This window comes from Rhizopus microsporus (genome assembly GCF_002708625.1).
Source record: "Rhizopus microsporus ATCC 52813 unplaced genomic scaffold scaffold_5, whole genome shotgun sequence".
NCBI lineage: Eukaryota > Fungi > Mucoromycota > Mucoromycetes > Mucorales > Rhizopodaceae > Rhizopus > Rhizopus microsporus.
This window is the reverse complement of record NW_019671920.1, coordinates 1,126,439-1,145,935: the sequence shown is the minus strand read 5'-3', so window position 1 is coordinate 1,145,935 and position 19,497 is coordinate 1,126,439. Positions and strand designations below refer to the sequence as shown.

Below are 19,497 nucleotides of genomic sequence, written 5' to 3'. Positions count from 1 at the left end.
CGTGTTGAGCATCATAGAAAGAGATTGCATAGAAATCCTTGAACACACAATCACCGCCTTGCTGAGTAAGTTTTAAAAAAAAACTTACATTGACCAAAGAGAACAGCAAAAAGAGTCACCAGAAGGAACCAAAAAGAGTAAAAAGAAAGAAAAAAAGTAGAAGGAGAAAAGAAAGAGAGAAAAAAAGAGGTGAGAGCAAATGTCTCTCTTTTTATACCTCTTTTTTTAGTTATGTGAAGTTGTTGTTTTCTGTCTTATCAATAAATAAGATTTTGCTCCTTACAAGAAAATAAGGTTTACACTCACATTTTTGTTTATTTCTAGAGTGTTTCATGGCTTTTAAAAGTTTGCCCTATCTTTTTATACTTTTTATATTCATTCAGACTATCATTTGAATATATACTTTAATGAAGCTATTCACCTCTATTTTTATATAGTAAAAAGACTAAAAGGCAATAAATTTCATGCATTCTTTGTTTATACCACGCGTCCTTGGGCTTTTTTCCTAGTGTTGGTCACACACACTTTTTGTGTTACTCTGCCAACTCTTTTTTTTTTCCCTTTGACTTTTTGCAAGTAAAAGCTAGATAAATACTATTTTTTAGTAGTTATTATATGAAGTACTAAGCTTGTATAAAGAAATGAAGCAAGTTATGCATAAGCAAAAGAACGCCTCCACCAAAAATGGTAATAGCAAATGATAGACGCGTTCGGAAACATGAAAAAAACAACAAACTTTATTTTGAACAAGTCTAGACGCAAGCATCACAGAAAGGTCAGGGTCTACGCAGTGTTTCCTCAAATCCTCTCTTATAGCAGCCCTGAATAGTTTCTGAATTAAACCATAAGTAGCCTTGACAAACTTTTGCTCTGCAGTTTGGGAAAATATTACCTTTTTTGGATTTTGCAGTGCCCTTAATATTACCCTAAAATATCATGTTTAAAGGGAAGAAAGGGCCTGTCAATGTCTTTTCTTGACATCGCCTTTTTTTAGTTTAATATGATATAGATTATGCGCAATTTAAATGAAGACCATTTTACTGTTCAACGCAAACTTTATTAAAATGGGTATCCTTAGCATAATGAACAATGGTTTGATCTAATTCGTACCAGTATGGTATCTTTTCTATATCCTTCAAGTCCGTATCTATTACTTTGATATCATATCCTATGTATATCCCATCCTTCAACCTTATATGTTTCATTCGATCACTGTCTTTGATGTGTCTTGCATTGACTAAGAGGGAGCAGTCTTTAAATGTCATTGATAGTACATACTCGTATAGTCTCTGAATCATATCCGCTCGATGTCCCTTTTCGAAGTTGTCAATTACTTTTACCCATTGCTCGATGTCTATATTCTTTATAGGCTTATGTTTTTCATAGATTGGAAATATGCCTTCAACATCTAATTCGTCCAATTGCCTCTGCAGTTTCTGTATTCTTGATAATATTGGATCCTTTAATATAATTTCCTTGAGAATATGTCTAATGTCATCCATATTCAAGCATAGATCGGAGGATATTTTGAGCGTCTTTGTAAGTGGTTTGCATGTTGTCAATACTTTAATCGCCTTAGTTACTCGTGTTTCATCTCTCGAATATAGATCAAGAGGACAGTAGTCGGAGACATGCTCTTTTCGATAGTGAGAATGCATACAAAATCGACAGTGTGTCTGCTTTAGCTTTGGATATCGTATCAAACTAGATCTTGGTTTAAATCCCCATTTTGGCTATATATAAAAAAGACTAAGTCACTTTTATGTTATTTCTTTGTTGACTTACTTTAAGTTCAAATGTTAACGTCGGAAAGGAGCTTGATTCCGTCAGATCCTCCAAGAGTATAGCTACCGTCGAATCACAGTTGATTTTCTTTTCGAGTCGGCACAATGGACGCTGTGGTTCAATATGGCTTGCTAATTCAATCAAGAAATCACGAGAAACATGGACAATTTCAAAAGGTAGCACATACTCTTGCCCGAGCAAACGAGCAATGATCTTGTCTGTAAACTGCTGAGAAAACCTTGCTGCTGATTCCGTATACACTTGTTTTTTCTTCACTCTTAAAACTTTCTTTTTCTAAAAAGAAAAAAAAGTTTACTAAAATAATTGCATTACTTTCTTTTACATACTAATTCTACATCTTGGCCCATATATCTGACGACAATGTTGGCATTTCCTTCACCAACATAAGACCAGTCATTGGCCACAAATTGATCTAAAAGCATTCTATCACCCACAACTTGCGCCGACACTGCTCTGTTTTTTATAATTCGACACTGCCGCAGATAATAGAGACTCTCTAAAAAAAGGGCGCGTCACAGAGCAGTAATGCCGATGTGTCGGGAGTGGATGATTTGCTCCTGCGGTATGGATATCAAGACATATCGCGCGCATAATTTTTTGCCCAAGGGAAGCTCGCTTACTTTTGGCTTCGCTCAAGCCGGAGCTTCCCACCCTCTCTTTATATTATTACAAATGCAAAAAAGAGACTCTTTTATTTAAATCATAGCCCTCCGCCCTCTGTCAATGTTTTCAGATTGATCAACTTCTTGTTTTCACATATTATAAATAGCCGGGTATGTTTTTTATTCATTTATACGCCAAGGATCTTGAATTTCTCTTCGGACGGCACTTGGCTAATAACTACTCTACCTGCGTATGAAATCGAAGCAAATGTCCAAGTGTCAGCAAAACTCCATACTGCACTATATATACTATCTTCATGTTGATCATAAGTACAAATCAATCCATCGGAAGGTTTTTGCCTTTGGGAGTGTCAGTGGCCAATATGCTTAAGATATCTTATATTTACCCTATTTCTTCCTCTTCTTCTTCCATAGTAGCAGCCGAAGATATAGAATACACATTATGTAAGTGAACAAGGCCATCCGAGCCTGATGCTAGTAGCAGTTGGTCTTGCAGAGGATTGAATGCTACCGACCATATCCAATGACTATTTCCTTCAAGCGTCATCAAGGGCTTTTCTAACTGTCTCACATCCCACAAGTGAACGAGGGCATCATCACTACCGGTAGCTAAATGATGACGTTTGTTCGGGTTGTAATCTACTGCACGAACAGTACTTTGATGCGCATTTAATATTTTAAAGCTATTCTGCCCAGACCTTATATCCCATCCAGCTACACAGTTGCCACCAACAGCTATTATCTGCGGATCATGTGGGTTCCATACAGCATTTTGAAGTAGCTTGAGCGAAGGTGCATCAGAGCCTGCTGAAAACATGGATGAAGCATCTATTGTACGCAAAGTCTTTTTTTTTTTTTCGCTGCGTTAATGAAATATGTTTATGCATTTATTCAACTGAGGTACCTTTGCATTCTCGGTAGAAAAAAGATGAATTTGCGTTGAGTCAATACACGCAGCTTGCTGATCTCCCTCTTCATTACTCCAGACAACTCTACAGACAACTGTTGGAATAAATCGAATAAATCTAAATGACTCACTTTTTTGCTCCTTCATAGTCTAATGTCATCAAGGGTATCAATTCCTGCTGCTGATTCTCAATAGATACGCTTGGTTTACGCCATAGAGTAGCCTTTGATTTTAATGGACTCTCGCATACTATGCATACTTGTTTATTAACTTTTTTGCATAAACTGCGTATGTTTGTACCTGAACTGTGACAAGTAAAAAACACGTCTTCGTCATTGGGACATGACGCAATGTCCCATACTTCTTGTGGATGTTGAAACATAAAGGAAGACAATAATGCGTTGTCATCATCATATTCTAGCAAACATACAACATTCTCTTTTGCGCCCACTGTTCCCGCAAGAAACTTGCTCTTTTCTGTACTCTTTTTCACTGAAGTTAAGCATCGTGCCTTTAAAGAGATTAGAAAAGTAAAAGATAAGGAGGGAAAAAATAACGCAGAATAAATAAAACCTGATGTCGAAGACCAAACACATTTGAGTTCTCCATGGCTGAAAAATAGAAAATTAAAGACGATGGCAGTGGGGCCATTTTATTGGGCGTAAGTGCAAGAGTGCCAAATTTTTGTTTCTTTCAAAATGTTTGAACTACTGGAACAGTTGAATGACTACAAACAGTTTGTTATAGTCTTTTCATGCATTGTTTATGCTTTTGAGCAATACTTGAAGTAAATTTATACAAGTGATGCTTATATATTAGTGCTTATTCCATCTCGCAGTTACCGACAACATTGTCGTTACTTGATGTGTCATCGTCCTGATGAGTTGGCTGATATTGTCACTGAAGAAGACTTTAAAAAGTCTCAAGCATACAATTTGGACAAGTCTCGCTTTGGCTTCATCGAATCCTTCTATAAGCAAATCGAAACTGTCTTGATGCTTCACTATGACGCGCTTCCCAAGATGTGGAATTTCTCTGGAGATTTGTTGTATAAGATTAGTGGATACAACACTGATTACGAAATACTTCACTCACTCGTCTTTCTCATCATCTTTACCATCTTTTCTACTGTCACATCAACACCCTTCAACTATTACTCCACCTTTGTTGTCGAACAAAAGCACGGTTTTAACAAGCAAACCGTTAAACTCTTCTTTGTGGACATTATAAAAATGCAGTTTGTTATGGCCGCTCTCATGTTTCCATTCATTTCAGCTTTCTTATGGATCATCAAAGCAACAGGCGAAAGGTTTTACTTTTATGTTTGGGTCATTGCGTAAGTTGCTCCCCCTTCTTTACTAGATTGATTTTGATTATTTAACCTATATCAATAGTATCGTCTTCCAGCTGTTTATCATCACTGTTTATCCAACCTTCATCCAACCCTTGTTTAACAAATTAACACCCTTGGAAGAAGGAGAGTTAAGAACTCGCATCAATGAATTGGCAGCACGCATCCAGTTCCCATTAAAGAAGCTCTATGTCATTGACGGATCCAAACGCTCTAGTCACTCCAATGCCTACTTTTATGGATTCGGAAAGAATAAGCATATTGTTCTCTTTGACACTTTGATCGATCACTCTAATAACGATGAAATCTGTGCTGTCTTGGCTCATGAGCTTGGTCACTGGAAGATGGGACATACACTTAAACTTCTCATTGTCAACCAAATCCATTTACTCTCCATCTTTTGGTTATTCTCATTATTCATCAACAACAAGCAGCTCTACACTGACTTTGGATTTGACACAATGCCTACATTAATTGGCTTCATGTTGTTCCAATTTATCTATTCACCTGTTGAAAGTGTCATTGGATTCTTACAGCACGTCTATCAACGCAAGAACGAGTATGAAGCTGATGCTTATGCTTTGAAACTTGGTTATGCTTCTACCTTACGCAGTGCTTTAATCAAATTGAGTGTTAAAAATCTTGGTGGATTCAATGTCGATCCATGGTATTCTGCTTGGAATCACTCACATCCTAGTCTTGTTGAAAGACTGAATGCTCTTGGTGTTGAACCTACTTCTGATAAACCTATTGCAGTTGAAGACAAGAAGGATTTATAGACGACTCTTTTTTTTCAATAAACTGCATATTGTTTCTATATATAAATATATTCTTTCTCTCTTTGTTTTCTCCTTGAGAAGTGGGGCTTCTTGATATTCAAGCTGGGTCATTGTTACAAGCATAATGAAAGCTTAGCGAAAAAAAAAGCTGTCATGACCGCGTGACTTGTTTAAAGCACTGTAATTTATTTCTGCCAAAAAAAAAAAGGTGCTCTCTTCTTTATACAATGACGCTTAAAAGAAAAGGATCTGATCCAATTGAAAGGCCAGCAAAGCAATCAAAAACATCAGGTTAGAACAAGTGCTTAAACAATATAATCAATTTTCTAATAAACTTACAGAAGGAAAGAAAAAGGGACGTGAAGTACTGGATAACTATGAGGCAGAGGTTGTCATTGAAATTCAAGAAGATCCAGAAACTGTACAGCCAGATATTGATGGACCTAAGGTCCCATTAAGTGCACGAGCGGCAAGGCAGGCTGCTATCGCTGCTGGATTGTATAGAACAAAAGAAGACGAAGACGAAGAAGAGGATAGAGTCAGTGTAAATGATGAGGATGAAGAAAGGGAAGAAAGAGAAGAAGAAGAAAAATCAGACAGTATACTAGATGAAATAAAAGATATCTCGGAAGAAGCACAGGACGTGACAGATGGCGTGACAGAACCATTTAAAAAAACAAAGCCGTAAGAAAATATGTGTTATAGATGGATCTATACTAAAAGAAAAAACACCTACAGATCATTGTTGGTAGATCACAATTCGGTCAGCAAATTTACTTATTCAAAGACAAACACATGCGTCCTTAAACAAGAAGATGAGACATATATGTTTATCGGCTTAAAGCAAGGAGAAGTAAGAAATAGCTACCTTTATTTAAAAAAAAATCGATGCTAATTATGGCTAGGATCTGGTCTTTATGGGTGAAATACTAGTTGCACCTCTCTATGGCGCCATATCTATTGCTGGAGCAATAATTTCATCGAACCGACCTGTTCCTAAGGATCGAACAGAGAACGATATACCCGTACACTTCTACCCCGTCTTTTGCCCACTATCTCACGCACTTTTACGCATTGCACCTGTCAGCATGGACCAGCCTTCGATCAGATCACATGACGATCCAGTCGAGATGGATGAAAATATACTTGAAGCTGTCTTTGAAGAACTGACAGTAGATGAGTTTGACGCCGTCATTGTTATCAAGGATTTATATGGTAATGGGCTTGAATCTATGAAGGACGCGGTGCCAAAGCGTAGAAATGTAGTAAAGTTCTCAAAGAAGGAAGCCAGACGAGATATGTCTTTGACGATTAACATGTTTCCTGGGTTTCATCCTATCCTTGAATCTGTACCTGGCGTAAAGGCATTCAAAATAGAACTCTCATGGGAATCAGAGACGTTAATCGCGCTAAACTCGGCCGCTGAACGCAAAACACCAATGGTCAGCGTCGTCTGCGGTGGTAAAAACCTTGGTAAATCATCCTTTAGCAAGTACCTCGTGAACCGACTGTTGACGCGATACAAGAAGGTGGCGTATATTGAAACAGACGTAGGACAGACCGAATTCACGCCAACAGGACTCATATCGCTCCACTACATTGAACATCCCGTCCTTGGTCCATCCTACACACATCAGCAGTTTGAACCAGCCCGTAGCTTCTTCTTTGGCAGCAACTCACCACGAAGCAATCCCGATTACTATTTGGCTTGTATTCACCAGCTCGTCTGTCATTGGAAGCACGATCAGATGATGGAGGATGACGAAATAGGGATTCCGCTTGTGGTCAATACTCAAGGCTGGATCTCTAATGTAGGGTACGATCTGCTTATGAGCCAAATCAAAAGTATTGCGCCTACAGATGTATTTGCTCTTCGTCACAGTACCTATCTCAAAAAGAACCTATCACCTTTCTTTGAGAGCGATGTCATGGCAACAGTAGATAGCACACTAAGCTTGTCCAAAGTAATACCGACGGTCCGTTTTATCGACTGCTATTACCGCGAATCAGGTGTATCTATTTTTCCAGATCTGTTTACAGCATCCAAGTTACGTGACATTACCCTGGCTTCCTATTTCCATCAAACAGAGATGGGACAAGACGCATATCTGAATCCACAATGGGATTATCAGAAACACATTATCGACCGAACTCCTTGGGTTGTTGACTGGCGAGCACACCTGAATGCGATCTGGATTACTTATGAAGAAGTTAAACTTGAAGAATTATTATATGCGCTGAATGGATGTATAGTAGGCATTATGGGTGACGTAGAAGATTTTAAAAAGCAAAAGGGACCTGACAGAGCTATATCTGCTGATGAAAATGAGTTTGTAAAGTATATTGATAAGGGAATTTTAGAGACGGCTAACAACTTTATAGACACCACCCATATATTACACCACGCGAGATAAACTACCACCCAATCCTGAAAACATAACATGCCTTGGCTTAGGCATCATCCGTGCCATTGATCCGTCACGCCATGCACTTCTGTTAGTGACACCACTGCCAGCTGAGACACTAGAAAAGACATCTGGGCTTATCAAAGGAGAAATGCGTCTACCTTCATGGGCTTTTCTGGACGATAAATTAGGAACTAGCAATGGTATTGCCAAGGTACCTTGGAAGCAAGTGCCTTATGTGAATCCTGGTCCAAGAGAAGGTGTTGGAGCCAGAATACAGAAAGTGCGACGTAATTTATTGCATAGACCAAGAAGGATTAAAGAAGGACATAAATAAACAATAAAAAGTGTGGGTCGTCAAAAGCTGTATTTTATGCAAAAGAATATTCTTTTGGCTACAAGCACATACACATATATGCATACACGTATACATGTTTACACGTTATAAATAGATATACGCACCATTGTTTATATTGAATATTATCAGTGACTACAAAAAATTAATTTCGCATGCGTGTGTGTGTGTTTGTGCATGTGTGTCAAGATATGCAGTATGCGATGCAGTTATTATTAAGAGTTATATGCTCACACGACGCTTTAGAGTTGCCATGGAAATAAAGCTTTTTGCCACCTCCATCTGATAAGCTCAACGGTTGCACGGTCCTGATGTTTGGGAATGTTGTACACACACAGAGGTGGATTGATCTTCTTCCAACCAGATGTTTTAGACATACAATTGTCAAGAGCTTTCCTAATCATGCTTCCTATTTGATATGAGTAACATAAAAAAGACATGATAACAAACCAAACAAATAATTGTACAAGAATGTCATTCTTAACATTGTTATCGAGCAGTTGAAGAAGAATGATTAGCTCAAGGTGATATTCATAGTTAATGATTTTTCTTAAAATTAAAGCAAATGCATTTGATAAATCAATAAAGATGACTTTATTCTAATTAAAACATTGGGTTAATACATACAATTGGATGAAAGCTCTCGAGACTATTAATCAGTTCAGCAGTAGCATCAAGAAAAAGATATACTTGTAATATTAAAAATTTAAAAAAAAAAGCCATGAAATATTAAATAGCTGAAACCACGTTGATCGCATGTATAAAAAAAGAGATATATTATCTCAGCTTGATTCTCCCTGATCCATTTTTTAACTACTCTAGATCCTCAACCCAAATGCCACTGATCATTCCAATACAAAGAAATAAACAAACAATAAAAGTGTAATAGTCTAAGAAGGAAAAAAAAAGGGGGGAAAGCATAATGAAAAATAAAAAGAAGGGGGATGTGACTGCTTAAGAAGACAACTGTGATTACCATTTAAAGCAAGTATGACAACATAGCTCTAACAAAGATCGATCGCCTTTTTTGAAAAGATAGCCGTGTATTTTCACTTATTGTCAATGATAAAATATTTCAAAGACGATATTGGAATGGATGATCATTGTGCTACTAATGAATCCAATTGATATCATCCGTATTTACGAGTATGAAACAATAATCCTTCATACCCCCAAATCATACCCCCCAAATCATGATGCATGACATTTTTCACTCCTTGATTGATTTACCTAATAAAGTAATCATGTAAAAGCTAAAGAATATAAATAATCCATCGATCAAATAGTAAAAAAAAAAAAAATCTTATTTTTCTTTCTTTCTTTCTCTTTTTTTAAATTTTGTTTTCATTCCCTGAAAAAAAAAGCCATAAAAAACAACAATCCTATTGTTACAACTTTAGCAACACACACACACAATACAAAACAAAAGGAAACAAAAAAAGCTTATTTAAACAATCATTAAATTGGATATAAATATATAGATTTAAAAATATATTTAAGTCTATATATAAATATACATACGCACAAACACACACACACGCCCCTTAAATATATATAATTCATTCTTTATTCTTTCTTTTTATTGTACGCAATTATGGAAATACTTGAGATTATAAACAGTCAAGCATCCACCATTGGAAAAAAGGCACATTCGTGTACAATGCCTGGCTGCACTAAATCATTTGGTAAATTTATTTATTGATCTCCTTCTTGTTCTATTCTCACCTTACTTCTTTCGCGTGTGTCTATTTGTATCTGCAGGTCGTCGCTCTGACTTGGCAAGACACGTCAGGATACACACCAATGAAAGGTAACTCCGCACTGAACCTCTTTTGGATATATGTTTAACCTTCCTATTCAGACCATATGTGTGTCACGAGCCAGGCTGTGGAAAAAGCTTCACTCAGGTATTGTTTCAATCAAGAAAACTTGATTTTTTTGGTCATATATCACTCTTACCCTCCCCCTAATATAATCAGAACTTTTGTCTAGATATCAGCCCTCAAGGTGCATTCTCGTACTCATACAGGAGAAAGACCTCATCAATGTGAATATGAAGACTGTGGAAAAACGTTTGGTGATAGCAGTTCATTAGCTAGACACAGGTTAATATATATTTCATTTCTCACTATACATTATATTCATGCCTTGTTTAGGCGTCTTCATACAGGCAAAAGACCGTATAAGTGTTCATTCGATGGCTGTGGCAAATACTTTGCTCATAAATCAATCATGAGGCAACACCAACGTCAAGCTCACGGCCCTCAGCCAAAGAAAGCACCATTACAGTGGATTTCTTGGAACGAAATGATGATTCCTGGGAATCGTAAGCGGAACGAGAAAAATTGTTGGAAACCATTAGATCAAGTATTGAAGGATGGAAAACTGCTTGAGCAGCAACAACAACAAGCGCCACCTGCCTCTCCCGCTCCATCAGAACACAGTGCAACAACCTTTGACGGCGACGATGCCGTCTTTAGCCCATCTTCGGCTAGTGTCCGACTACCTACACCTGTTATGCCTTCACCCATTCCTAAATCCAGTCCTTATTATTATCATAAGCAATTGCCACCCCAACAACAGCCCTGGTTACCTTCAATCTTTAAAGAACATTCACTCCTTTATCCTCCTATCACAGATTCCAATATACCAATATTTTTAGGTTATTCTCATCAGCAACCATACGACTTTATTTAGGCAATTTTCCCTTGTTTATGAAACTCCTTACCATTCATTTGTTTTATTAGCTATGCTGAATATGTTTATTATATCTTTGTATGATCGTCAATTCTATGTTTATGAAATAAATAATCTCTATGCTTACGTTACACGTGAAGATCCTTTTTAAATTTATATAACTCAAATGACAAAAGGGAGACAAGACATTGATGACAATCTACAAAATGGAGCTTCTATATTTGGACAATTTAACCCATCCAGTGCTGTTGAGGTCGGATTGCGCGGATGCTAAAATACCAATGAGCGGAAGTAGAATATATGATCTACGATAACGGAAAATTATTAAATGTTATTTCAATCAGGAATGACAAGACCTTTATTGCGTAGACTAGAAAAACAATAAGTCACACTAAAGACATACATGCATATTATTTAAGGAATCAGCATTATGTATCCCTTTTCTTTTTTTTTTTCTTTTTGTTGAATATTTTCGACTGTAAAAGCACAAGGCATTTGGGCGCGTCTTTGAGAAAAAAAAAAAAAAGATTCATGTAATACACTGATTGCAGGCTTTGTCGTCATAAATATTTACTTGTAGAAAAGGAATTTATTGCAGAACGCTTTATCAACTGACACCAATAAAAATACCAAAGATGGAGTCATAAAGCAACATTCTAAACGCTTACTGTGCTCAGCATCTTATTTTTAATTTCAAACACAAGCCGTGTCAAGAGTACATGTCAAAGGTGAGATAAACATTACTTCCATGCAGCCACCCATTTTCGCCTTTTTTGAACCTGCAGAAAATAGGCGGCAAATCTGTCCATATGAGTCACACAAGAAAACTTGCTCCTTAAGAAGTTCTGTTTGTTTATTCACAAGAAAACTTTTTCCTTTTTTTCTCTCTTTCCCACATGTACTTGTCAGTTTAATGTCCTGTGGACAAGATAACTCACTCTCCGACCTTGTTCAACAGTTACCGCTTGAAAGAGACAGGAAGAGATATAGTAAATTGATTGAAATGTCAGAATCTTTACAGTCCAGGCTGGATTGTTTATACTCTCAAAGCACGATTCCTTGCCCGCGGGATAGATATTTAAGAAAGCAATACTCTCTTGCAAGCTTTGGTAGCGATATAACAGCCCGTACGGATGATATCGAAGGAGCTAAAGACACGAGCAAAGCAAATGGGACTCCTTATTTCTATTTTATGGATGATGACTCGTGGCCCCGATCCTCAATACAGGAAGGACATGTGTATAGGAAATTAGATAGGGCCACGTCGATGCAATTCACGCCCAAGTCCACCTGTTTTGACAGATATCCTAGTTCAGATACAGTTCTATTGCATGTACGGAATGAGTCAGATCGTATAAGACCATGTACTGTTCATGTCAAACCTTCTACTCTACGCAGAAGTCGTCAAATTCATCAACCTTTATCTCAAGAACAGATCAAAACAGAAAGCGAAAGCCATAGTAGCCATCTTTATCATAATGAGAAAGCATCCTTTGAAACTCTCGCCAAAGAAGATACACCTCTTGTTGATAAGATAACTAATAATGACAGCTGTGAGCCTATATCCCCTGTTGACACCGAGTTGACAAAACGTGAACATGATATGACTGCACCGTCTGTTTTAACAGCAAAACACAACGAGCCAACTGATTTGCCAACACCCCCAAGCACGCCATTTGGTCAAGATACATCTTTTCCAGATTTACCGCCCCTAAGACATATTCGGAAGGTAATAAATATATAGAATATACAATATTAGGGAGATCTTACCTGTTTGTGTGCGTTAGAAAACACAAAGTTTAAAGCGGCTATTAAAACGAACCTACCGACTAAATGAGTACGAGGTGATGAAAGCTCATACTATTCATGCTTCTCCCTTTTCGGATGGACTACTTATTAAGGCATTCAACATGCCTTTGGGTGAGCCGAAGCTTTTGCTCAAGTTACTAATGATCAACATCAGTCATGATACCCCTGAAGAGCAGAAGCGACTCGGATTTACATTTTGCTGGCCAAGTGTAAAACCCAACGTTTCTAATGATTCAAATGATCAGGCAAAGCTGTCAATTGCTCCTGACTCCTTAGTTAAGGAGGCACTTGCCACTTGGTTACAGAATGAACGTTTGGTATGTTTAAAATGATGAATAGAAATGTGACTTTTGCTAATATTTTTACACTAGCCTTCTTTGAATAAGGTGGATGAAATTCTGAGAGATGGTAGAAAGGTTTATTTGGTATATGACGTGCATTTATTTTAAGTTGATTAAAAAAAGAGTGAAGATCTTGTTTATAATGAACAAGGAAAATGCGGTTTATAAAATTGTTTGACGAGATAATTTACACCTTATTAAAACAACAGTGCATCCGGTGATATTTGTTCAAGTATAGTTAGAGGACATTTCATGACATAGAACACACTTCTTTGGTATTATAGTTTCATGTAAATGTATGTTTAAGAAAGCAACCTTTATTTAGAGCTTTGATTTTGAGACCTTGCCAAGTAAATCAAGTCCTGTTAGGCTTTCTAGCTGCTTAACTGCTTCTTTTGAATGACCCATCTTGACCTCTAAAAAAGAAAAAGAAGGAATGAGAATACATACAAAAAGCCGTCAATAGAACACATTACGAATAGTTTTCATTCCAAGCTGACTAGCAGATCGGAGGTTCATGCCAATGTCGTCCAAAAAAATAGCTTCATTAGGTTGAATATTTAACATCCTGCAGGCATGAAGGAAAAAGTTGGGATCCGGCTTTCTAGAATTTTTTTTAAGGTTCAGGAGTATATTCTCTTTGATTTACACTCGATATTACCGAAGACCGACCAAGCGTGACTCTATAAAGTAATCGAAAATGGCACGGAGTTCGATTGCCGCTGAAGCACCCATTGCCTCTGCCTCCTGAAGATCGTCCTCTGGTAATTCAAAGTTATTGGTTAATGCAGCCAAAGTATACTTGCCACTTTCTAAATTCGGAAAGTCGTCATCATCTTTCCATCTATATTTTCTTTTTTTTGTTGTACCTTTTAAACATTGAAGGGCAGAGTAGATATAAGGATCTATGCGTGCTGTTTCTGACATCATCGTTTTGAATAACTCTTTGCCATCAACATGAACATCTGGAATAAACTCAGGTACAGCTATTTGTATAGATGAGAACAGAATGATTTTCATTGCTTTTTTTTTTTTTGGATTACGCTTTCCGGCCTTCTTCAGATACTGTTTATAATGCTCCTTATTGGTGGGGTCAGACAGTTGCAGACCAAAGTTTTTATAGAAATCATTCAACTTGAGTTCTCCTCTTTCTAATTTCTAATACACGACCTTAATTCTTATCATTAATTAATGAAATATATATTACCTGAAAGGCACCGTTTTCACCTTGTCGTACACTATTATCATACAAGAGTCATTTGAATAATACAAAAAGCATAATTCATACATACATTGCAACATTGATATAATTTCTTGGCAAACCATGCTTTTGTTCGTAGGCATGGATGCCAGCCATAGGTGAACCTACACAAACGCCACCTTCAAATACATTAGCTGTAACATCATAATCAACACGTCTTTTATTACCAATATCGAAAATAACAGCTTTAATTGTCATCTAAAGAAAAAAAAAGGCTTTTTTTCCCCACAATCAATTTCCACTGACTGATCGTATTTCTTTTTTCTTCACGTGAGAGAATTCAAAGTCAGTAAATGGATCAAAAATAAATTATTTTATTAGATACAATAAATTAAATAGAGAGAAAGAATTAGAGACAGCTGCCTTCGTTAATACCAAAGTAGGTCAAGTGATCAAGGATAGAGGTGAAAGGAACGATAGAGTTACTGCATTGTTTGGTTTCAATGTTAGAAGTACAGATTTGGACATCAGCAGGGTCTTCCTTGATCCAAGATTCAACACCAGGGTGAAGGTAACCAAAGGCCTGAGGAGGAACGTGAGGAACAATATCACGCTTGTGAACGGTACGGTGGAAGGGAATGCCGGTGCTGTCGACATAGTAAGCGAATGCGTTGTTACCGACACGAGGACAACCAATAGTATAGATGCTCAAGTTCTTTGGGGACAATCTCTTTTCACGTTGGTAAAGATCCATACCAGCGAGCAAGGCTTGGGCACCACCGAGAGAGTGACCGGTGACGATGACCTTATAGCCAGGGTAAGCGGTCAATTGGTCTTGAACAACAGGGAAGTAGTCACTGACAACTTGCTTGTAGGAGGAAAGGAAACCAGCGTGAACCTTAGCGCCCTTGACAGGGGTATAGTCAGTAAAGGTGAAGACCATGTCAGTAATAGCGCTTCTGAAGGAATTGGTACCACGGAAAGTGACATAGATGGTCTTTTGAGCATCACTTCTCAAGACAAAGCCATTGGTATCAGAGAGAAGAGAAGTGAAGGTCTTGATAAGTTTACCATCAGGAACATACTTGAGACATTGCTTACAGTTCCACTTGGTACCGGGAACGACATCACGGCAGTAAGCAGTAGCAGCAACACCAGCGTAGTTAGTGAGCTCTTTGATTTGAGCAGCGGTGGCTGTGACAACTTCACCTGAATCAGAGCTGGGAGCAGTGGACTTGGCAGGAATAGGAGGAGGGTTCTCGGGCAAGTCCAAGGTCATGCCACCGACAGTTTCAGTATCACGCTTGACAAGAGCAGTGTAGTTGCCACCGTGAGCTTGATACCATTGAACGTTCTTGTTAATGTAATAAGCTTCGGCATCGGGATCACCCGTGGTTTCAGGATGGGAAGGAGGAGTACAACGGCTAGAGATGAGAGGAGGGAGTTGGAAGTCAGTGCCATTAGTTGCCTTGACTGAACCTTTATGACCAGCAACAGGAACAGCAGATGAGCCAAGCATCATAGAAGAGACAAGAAGGCAAAGACTGACACCTTGAGAGATGGTAATGAATGAAACCATGATTTGTTAATTAGATAAGGTAGTAATAGTGGCCAATGGCTGATGAAGAAGGAAAAAAAGCAAAGAAAGGGCGCGCTATTTATACTAGAATGCACCCATATGTCTTTCTCTTCAATTTGCAAGGTGACACGAATTGATGAAGCTGTGGTTACATTTTGTTCCTTACTTGTAGTAGCACATAGGTAACACATCCCTTGGTTTCTCAACATAAGTTTCCTTTCACTTAAACACAAGATCATTGTCCGATCATTTGTCCTTTTCTTGGCTGGGAAATGCTGGAGGAAATATTCGTGCAACGCTGCTCGAATGGGTGTGCAACGAAAGTTTCAGCTGGCTTTACTCGTTTATGCTTATCCATTGGATAGGACAAATATACTATTTTTTGTCTCCAATGAGACTTTGGAAATTCAATTATTCCCTTTGACAACATTTCAGTAAGCTTTTACTCATTGTGTTCCGTGGAAAAAGAGTTTAATTAACTTACGGTTACGTGTTCGCACACATAATTAGATTTGTGACATTTGTTACTTTTTATGTTTTAAATCTTCCAATGAAATTATTGCAGAATTACCATGGTAATTTTTCATTTTATTTGTTCCATAGTAACCATTGTTTCTAGGATATTGTGCTTACTTTCCTTAAATGGCTGAATTCATGCCCAGCAACTATGTTGTATGCATAATTTAACTCACGGCAAGCAAAAGTAAGCTGATCATTGTAGCTATTTTTAATTGCATACGTTGATTTATCATCCATCCCCTTTCCCTCTGTTCTACGTATTGCAACTTTTTTTGTTATACATAATCCAGGATCATACCTTCTAAACATGGTCACAGTAAAGAAGTAAAATAAGGTTATAGTTTACTGAGGGATATACCCGAGTGGCAAATAGGAGAGAGTGGATCAACTAGATCAGCATTATTTGAATGCATATTTTTTCTTTTAATTCGGTAGATTTTGCTGCGCGTCTGCGAAACCTTGGAAGCTTAATAGATACTGTCTAACCAATAATGTATATATGTGCTACTTGGTATAGCTTATGTGAAGGATAAAGGGAAAATAAAACGTGTTTTTGGTTGTCGCAAAGACTAAGTATATACACAGTCGACTACATGCTTCACGCCATTGGTGGCTAGGCTCTCTTAGTCTCTATCTGACTCTTTCACGTGTTGAGTGTATGATAGAGAGTATATTCGCAGATCCCTGCTTCCAATCTCTATTTTTTCTCTGTTTTGCATGAACCCTTAAGGTTATTTTGCGCCCAAAAGATCAGCAGTAAAGTTTAGCTACGGGCATAGCAGATAAAAGGCATGAGTGCCTCCCTTTGTATTACGTGTATGCATCACATAAGGTAAGACTTGGCTTACACTTGTGTGTTCCTTATGTTCCTATGTCACAATTTCCAAACATGTGCAATCTTTTTTTTTAAAAAAAAAAGCTTAAATGAATTAATGGAAAGATGCACCTTATCAGATAATCTAACATTAGAACGAAGACGGGAAACCATACAATTCGTTTTGCCTGTCACTAACATGACATTGGCTTCTATTGACTATCTCTCTTTTGTAGCTCTTTGTTCTCGACTATATGCATGGATCCACTAGGTGCATGCTGCATTATACAATTCACATAGCTTTAGCTCGCATTAACATGTCTGCGATTAGCATTTGTACGACGTATTTTATCGTAAAGAGCCTATTATTAGTGCCTAATAATGATTTGACAAAGCGATGGACTGTAAGTGTTCCCTCACTTCTATCCATCAGAAATTTTATTTATTATGTTTGAGATAATTCTTGGCGAGGCTCGCTGAACGCACATAATTAATCACTTGTACCAACCATCCTATAAATAGAATCCAGCAAAGAGCATCTGAAGCTTTGAGCATTGAACAAGCGTCATCTATAGCCATTACCCAAGGGAAGACTTCAGGATTGTTAAACTGTACCCTCCATTGCATGTAATTTGTCCAAAGACACTCAAGAGCCGAACCATCGGTCATAACATCAGCTCCTGGAATAGTGGGCAGCAAGGCAGCAAGAAACAGGGCAGCTGCAAAAAAGGAGATGGATCCTTGCATCGTCCTGGACGGTGACCATGCTTTGTATTTGGGACTTGGATCGAACGAAAGAATGATGCTGTAAATAGTGGCTGTAATTGTCGGTATAAACATATAGACAAAGGTGGCAGGATAAGCAAATGTTTGAAAGTTACCTTTGAGTTGTGGTTAGTGGTCATGTAGTCGTAAAACTCTGTTAAAATTTACCATAACCAGCAATCTCTGCACCACTGCTGACAAAGTGCTTGACCTTTGAAGTGACTGCCAACAAAAGAGCAAAAAGGATGACTCCGATAAGCGAATTCCATATATGAATCACTTGGATTAAGCTTGGAAATGATCTCATCGTCAACCTGCTTGAGTAAAATGGAAAAGAAAACGTGCAATTAAAGCGGAGGAAGAAAGATTTACATCAGCGTGGGACAAGTTTTCCTGAACATTGACCCCCTATTCTATTTACTCCACCCTTATTTAAAACAAACAGCGCTAATTTTTATTTTGTGTACGAGAAATAGTTTAAGATTTCGTATCTAATTTGTGATAAATGCGTTCATGATAAACATTAAGCTTTAAGGAATCTCTCCTTCTACTTACAGGCCACACTATAGTTAATATACTTGCAAATCAGCATTTAAAACAAATAACTCTCTTGGCATTCAATAAAGAAAACAGAATGTTCAACTAGTCTTGATTTGGTTTAGGGTTTAACTTGTTATTTTAAAAAACGTTGATCTTTGCTAAATTATTGCGCTATATTTTTTCTATGCCTCTACTCTTTATTTTACTACAAGTACAACATATGTTGCACAGTAGATTTGAAATAAAAAAATGAACTCTTCAATGTTTATACATGTCTGTGTTCCCATGCACTGTCATGGAAAAACTCGTCCGAACTATCAGCAGGAGGCTTTAGTCCAATTATGTTTTAATTATACAGTGTAAGTATTTTATCGACTTTAGATGACTCTCAGAATATGAACCAAGCACTTGATTTTGTTCGGCTACAATGACTTATGTATACTTTGACTTATACAAGTATGAATTCCTTGAGATATGATGACAAGCCTTTTCATATTCAATATTTTAGAGTTTGAAGTATGTGCAACGTGTTGCTACGCGAATAACCGATATTATTTATTTAAAGCAACTCTCTTACAATGGTAAGCCCTGGCTTAATCATTTCTGTTGGCTCATACGTATCACAAATGTGTTTTGGAAGCACATTTAGCCGCCCTTCAAATCAAGACATAGCACTGGAAGGAATTCTATTAGAAACCTACGCGGATGATAACTCGTAGTTTTTAGATAGTTGTAAAAGAAAAAACTGACATTTTTATTCTCTCGGAAGAGTAAAGATATGCCTCAATGGCTTACTTTTTCTGCTCATTACATTCAGCTTTTAATAAAGTTTAGTGTGCTTTACGCGAATATATAAAAAAAGAGTAGACGTTTATTTTCATTCATGGTAACATTACTTTTAGGGAACACTTTATCAATAAAAATATAAAAAAAAGAAACGTGAGAACATTTGCTGCTGAGCAAGTGTGGACAAATTCCATCACTAAATGTTTTAATCGGCTGTTTA

At 37.4% G+C, this 19,497-nt stretch overlaps 10 protein-coding genes across 10 annotated transcripts; 5 read left to right on the top strand and 5 right to left on the bottom strand.

Annotated features, from left to right (window-relative positions):
• Positions 1 to 1,037: 1,037 nt before the first annotated feature.
• RHIMIDRAFT_305203 (DUF941-domain-containing protein) lies at positions 1,038 to 2,412 on the bottom strand (the record flags this gene model as incomplete). Its single annotated transcript, XM_023614470.1, has 3 exons — positions 2,133 to 2,412; positions 1,786 to 2,079; positions 1,038 to 1,733 (listed from the first exon to the last, which is right to left on the bottom strand). Exons 1-3 carry the CDS (start codon positions 2,226 to 2,228, stop codon positions 1,038 to 1,040), a joined length of 1,086 nt encoding a protein of 361 aa, XP_023468042.1. The 5' UTR covers positions 2,229 to 2,412.
• On the bottom strand, positions 2,413 to 4,155 carry RHIMIDRAFT_117086 (WD40 repeat-like protein). Its single transcript, XM_023605340.1, has 6 exons — positions 3,910 to 4,155; positions 3,637 to 3,847; positions 3,468 to 3,585; positions 3,334 to 3,421; positions 2,816 to 3,273; positions 2,413 to 2,768 (listed from the first exon to the last, which is right to left on the bottom strand). Exons 1-6 carry the CDS (start codon positions 3,985 to 3,987, stop codon positions 2,597 to 2,599), a joined length of 1,125 nt encoding a protein of 374 aa, XP_023468041.1. The 5' UTR covers positions 3,988 to 4,155; the 3' UTR covers positions 2,413 to 2,596.
• On the top strand, positions 3,877 to 5,646 carry RHIMIDRAFT_117077 (CAAX prenyl protease-like protein). The gene is made up of 3 exons (XM_023605339.1): positions 3,877 to 4,123; positions 4,175 to 4,672; positions 4,731 to 5,646. Exons 1-3 carry the CDS (start codon positions 4,035 to 4,037, stop codon positions 5,464 to 5,466), a joined length of 1,323 nt encoding a protein of 440 aa, XP_023468040.1. The 5' UTR covers positions 3,877 to 4,034; the 3' UTR covers positions 5,467 to 5,646.
• A 47-nt stretch (positions 5,647 to 5,693) lies between these two features.
• Positions 5,694 to 8,664, top strand: RHIMIDRAFT_312531 (uncharacterized protein; the record flags this gene model as incomplete). Its single annotated transcript, XM_023614808.1, has 5 exons — positions 5,694 to 5,757; positions 5,808 to 6,150; positions 6,205 to 6,319; positions 6,372 to 7,799; positions 7,849 to 8,664. 5 exons carry the CDS (start codon positions 5,694 to 5,696, stop codon positions 8,206 to 8,208), a joined length of 2,310 nt encoding a protein of 769 aa, XP_023468039.1. The 3' UTR covers positions 8,209 to 8,664.
• Positions 8,665 to 9,820: 1,156 nt separating this feature from the next.
• Positions 9,821 to 10,332, top strand: RHIMIDRAFT_200636 (uncharacterized protein; the record flags this gene model as incomplete). Its single annotated transcript, XM_023606471.1, has 4 exons — positions 9,821 to 9,911; positions 9,988 to 10,036; positions 10,088 to 10,133; positions 10,219 to 10,332. Coding segments are annotated over 4 exons (300 nt in total), but the record flags the coding sequence as incomplete, so codon positions are not given.
• Positions 10,333 to 10,458: 126 nt separating this feature from the next.
• RHIMIDRAFT_250445 (uncharacterized protein) lies at positions 10,459 to 10,923 on the top strand (the record flags this gene model as incomplete). The annotated part of the gene is made up of 1 exon (XM_023610723.1): positions 10,459 to 10,923. The coding sequence occupies one exon, from the start codon at positions 10,459 to 10,461 to the stop codon at positions 10,921 to 10,923; it is 465 nt and encodes a 154-aa protein (XP_023468037.1).
• Positions 10,924 to 11,836: 913 nt separating this feature from the next.
• On the top strand, positions 11,837 to 13,181 carry RHIMIDRAFT_250444 (uncharacterized protein; the record flags this gene model as incomplete). Its single annotated transcript, XM_023610722.1, has 3 exons — positions 11,837 to 12,652; positions 12,711 to 13,049; positions 13,104 to 13,181. 3 exons carry the CDS (start codon positions 11,837 to 11,839, stop codon positions 13,179 to 13,181), a joined length of 1,233 nt encoding a protein of 410 aa, XP_023468036.1.
• Positions 13,182 to 13,394: 213 nt separating this feature from the next.
• RHIMIDRAFT_200372 (epoxide hydrolase N-termina) lies at positions 13,395 to 14,532 on the bottom strand (the record flags this gene model as incomplete). Its single annotated transcript, XM_023606451.1, has 8 exons — positions 13,395 to 13,489; positions 13,550 to 13,677; positions 13,735 to 13,885; positions 13,943 to 14,059; positions 14,117 to 14,231; positions 14,281 to 14,311; positions 14,366 to 14,453; positions 14,502 to 14,532. 8 exons carry the CDS (start codon positions 14,530 to 14,532, stop codon positions 13,395 to 13,397), a joined length of 756 nt encoding a protein of 251 aa, XP_023468035.1.
• A 151-nt stretch (positions 14,533 to 14,683) lies between these two features.
• RHIMIDRAFT_236307 (lipase) lies at positions 14,684 to 15,853 on the bottom strand (the record flags this gene model as incomplete). Its single annotated transcript, XM_023608527.1, has 1 exon — positions 14,684 to 15,853. The coding sequence occupies one exon, from the start codon at positions 15,851 to 15,853 to the stop codon at positions 14,684 to 14,686; it is 1,170 nt and encodes a 389-aa protein (XP_023468034.1).
• Positions 15,854 to 17,335: 1,482 nt separating this feature from the next.
• On the bottom strand, positions 17,336 to 18,545 carry RHIMIDRAFT_278826 (uncharacterized protein). Its single transcript, XM_023612789.1, has 2 exons — positions 18,120 to 18,545; positions 17,336 to 18,067 (listed from the first exon to the last, which is right to left on the bottom strand). Exons 1-2 carry the CDS (start codon positions 18,256 to 18,258, stop codon positions 17,625 to 17,627), a joined length of 582 nt encoding a protein of 193 aa, XP_023468033.1. The 5' UTR covers positions 18,259 to 18,545; the 3' UTR covers positions 17,336 to 17,624.
• Between the last annotated feature and the right edge of the window lie 952 nt (positions 18,546 to 19,497).